The 3098-nt window shown below is 39.0% G+C and overlaps 1 protein-coding gene across 1 annotated transcript; it reads left to right on the plus strand.

The window, feature by feature from the left end:
• On the plus strand, nucleotides 1-1918 carry LOC115439874. The gene is made up of 3 exons (XM_030163915.2): nucleotides 1-157; nucleotides 399-491; nucleotides 755-1918. Exons 1-3 carry the CDS (start codon nucleotides 77-79, stop codon nucleotides 1826-1828), a joined length of 1248 nt encoding a protein of 415 aa, XP_030019775.1. The 5' UTR covers nucleotides 1-76; the 3' UTR covers nucleotides 1829-1918.
• The last annotated feature ends 1180 nt before the right edge of the window (nucleotides 1919-3098 follow it).

Raw genomic sequence — 3098 nt, forward strand, 5'->3', positions numbered from 1 at the left:
TGTGCTCACAACTCCGCTACTCTCATACGAGGATCGGACGTCGAGGGGAGCGGACGTGTGACTAAGTGTACCCAAAATGCCTTGCAGTGAAGACGATGACTCCCAGTCTGGGTATGTGGAGCCTACCCAGGGAATGTCGAAGGCTGAACTCAGAAAGGTGATTATTGTGACGTGATTGTGATGTTCGATGTTGGATTATATGATAACGCAGATCCTGAAGTGTTAAGTGTTGCCAAAGTTATTAGTGTCCACACTAAAAAGTTACAAGCACCAAGTATACAAAAAAATGTGAAAAGTTTATGTGACTTGTTATCAAAATGTACAGAACAGTTCATTTTCCCATAGTGTAGTTTATGTGCCAAAATTATTGAAGCTAATGAAATATTTCCCTATTCCAGACCAATAAACCAATAATGGAAAAGAAAAGGCGTGCGCGCATCAATCGCTGTCTAAACGAGCTTAAGGACCTCCTCATGGATGCAGACAAAGACGTAAGTGCCATCATATTTTAAAAATGTTTAAATAAAAAAAAATGTATATATAATTAACTTATTCTTTGAAATCAGTAAATGAAATAAACGTTTCTTTTATAATCTTAATTGCGTTTTAAATTCCAAGTTGTTTATGAAATGCACACTGTTATTGTTTTGTTACTGTTTCTTACATCACAAAAGATATTTACGAACGCAATGTCTATTTAAAACTGATAAGATTCCAATAAGTATGTTCACTAAATGTTACTTTCTTATTCCAGCCAGCACGTCATTCTAAGCTGGAAAAGGCGGACATCCTGGAGCTCACGGTGAAACACCTGCAAACTTTACAACGACAGCAGTTAGCTGCAGCGATAGCAGCAGACCCCGCAGTGCTGCAGCGATTCAAGTCTGGCTTTGGCGACTGCGCAGTAGAAGTCAGGAGGTACCTCTCAAGACTGGCCAGCGTTCCAACAGGACTTCGGCATCGACTTGGAAACCATTTGAACTCGTGTATATCTGGGATAGATAGGCTGCACACCCCAGCTGATTATGTACCTTTAGTTCCGGATCCATTACGCTTGGACGATGAGAGACCAAGCGCTTTCCATTTCGTCAAATCTTTGAAGCCAACTAGTCCGCCCCTCAGTCCTCTATCGTGCGATTCGGCGTGTGATTCATCAACGGAATTGGAGACACCGCCACGGCCAGTTCAAAACTTCCCATTCCCTACTCCACCCAGCAGATCTGCGTCAGATCAAGATTCTAGTCCGGAAACCCAGAAGGCGACTGTTTCCTCAACAACTATATCACCAGAAACGTTGAAGCAAGAAGCGTTAAGAAACAAGAAGTTCATGGAACCTCTCTCAATAGTAATCGACGTCGAGAATTACAAAATTGGTATCGATGCATCTCCTAAAAGAGCTGTCGATTATTCTATAAGACATAAGTTAAAACGACCTGTGGTGGACTTGACTGGACCGCCGCCAAAATTAGTGAGACTAGAAGCAGAGAAGACCGTGACAATACCGGAGAAAAAACCTTACGAAACACCTGATAAGATGTCGGCATTCAGACGTGTTCCAGAGAGAGTAAACTTACCGGAAAGGAAGCTAACTTTACCTGACAGTATACCATTAGTAAGTGAGAATGAAAGATTTGTTGTGCCACGAACTGTTATAAGTCACACAGCCGAATCTCTTGCACAATCGGCTCACAATATTGAATTGGAAAAAGACCAAAAAGTGCCTCCACCTAGAATAGATAATGTGCAAGTGAGGGTGGAAGCTGACACCAGTTCCCGTTCTCCTGAACAGGGGAGTTCGAGTAGTACAGAAATGTGGCGCCCCTGGTGATAATTAGATGTAAGAATCGGTGACAAAGCTTTAGAAACGTACCTGTGCGGTATATAACTTTTATTAGATATATTATACAGATTTTTAGTTTTTATATGTGTTTTTGTCGTTCGATTACTTTGTTATCCCTTCGTCTTCCAAGTTATCCTTTTACGGCCATTTTGAATAAATAATTCTAATCAAGATCGACGCTTATTTCGGTCTACCACGAACATAGACCATCAGAACAAATTAATTTTGACATGATTACGAATGTGTCATTCTGATTGGTTTATTCTCGAGATCAAAACGAAGATAAAGATTGAGATCTTTTTATTGAAAGCGGCCGTTAGTGGTAGAACTACGCAGTATCTAGCTTCATTTGCACCAGGGATGTTATGGAGCTCCGTAACCGTAACTGAAACTATCGGATATCCGAATTAAAAATGTATCCGTAACCGTAACCGTATCCGTTATAAAAGTTTCGGATAAGTTACGGATAATATGTTCCGACAGGTTTTTGTTTCACCGCTAACGTGTTACGTACTAAATTCATTTATAAGGACAATATGCGTCCAAAGTAATTTAATTTGGTCATTTTTTTTTTTGTTCAAGTTGAAGGTAATTTTGCAAAATGTAAACAGTGTGATAAAAACTTTTCACGGAGTGGAGGTGGCACTACTTCACTGAAACTTCATATCAAATTAAAACACAGAGGTTTTCCTAATACCCATGTCCCCCAATTAGTTCATCGATAATTAATAATCGACGTTGACGACGAACGATAGTTAGTATTCGTCGCCCTACTGTATTACATAATAATATATATTTTTTTATTTATTTTACTTTAATCTAACATCCGTAACCGAAACTATCCGAAACTAACGGACAGTCCGAAATAATTACATATCCGTTATCGTATCCGAAACCGATATAATTTTATTCCTATATCCATATCCGAAATTTCATATCCATAAAATCCCTGATTTGCACTATGAACATCCAACTTAACCCGAGCAGTATCCGAGACATATTGCTTCAAGGGCCACAGAAAACTGAATTGTAGTGCAACTCTGTTTTGGTGTTTCATATAGTAAACTATAATGCTGGGGGTCATAACTCTCTTTTCTTATAGCCTCCAGCAAGATTTATATCATTTCATCTTTAAAATTAATCGTTTGTTGTCGACTTAACTCGTCCTAAAAATGAAATCCAAGACCTATAGTCCATATATATACTGCGACTAAACCGATGACGCATCTAGTTTAGTTTCTACAATGAAACAATCAAA

The sequence above is a fragment of the Manduca sexta genome, chromosome 14 (genome assembly GCF_014839805.1).
Source record: "Manduca sexta isolate Smith_Timp_Sample1 chromosome 14, JHU_Msex_v1.0, whole genome shotgun sequence".
Lineage (NCBI taxonomy): Eukaryota > Metazoa > Arthropoda > Insecta > Lepidoptera > Sphingidae > Manduca > Manduca sexta.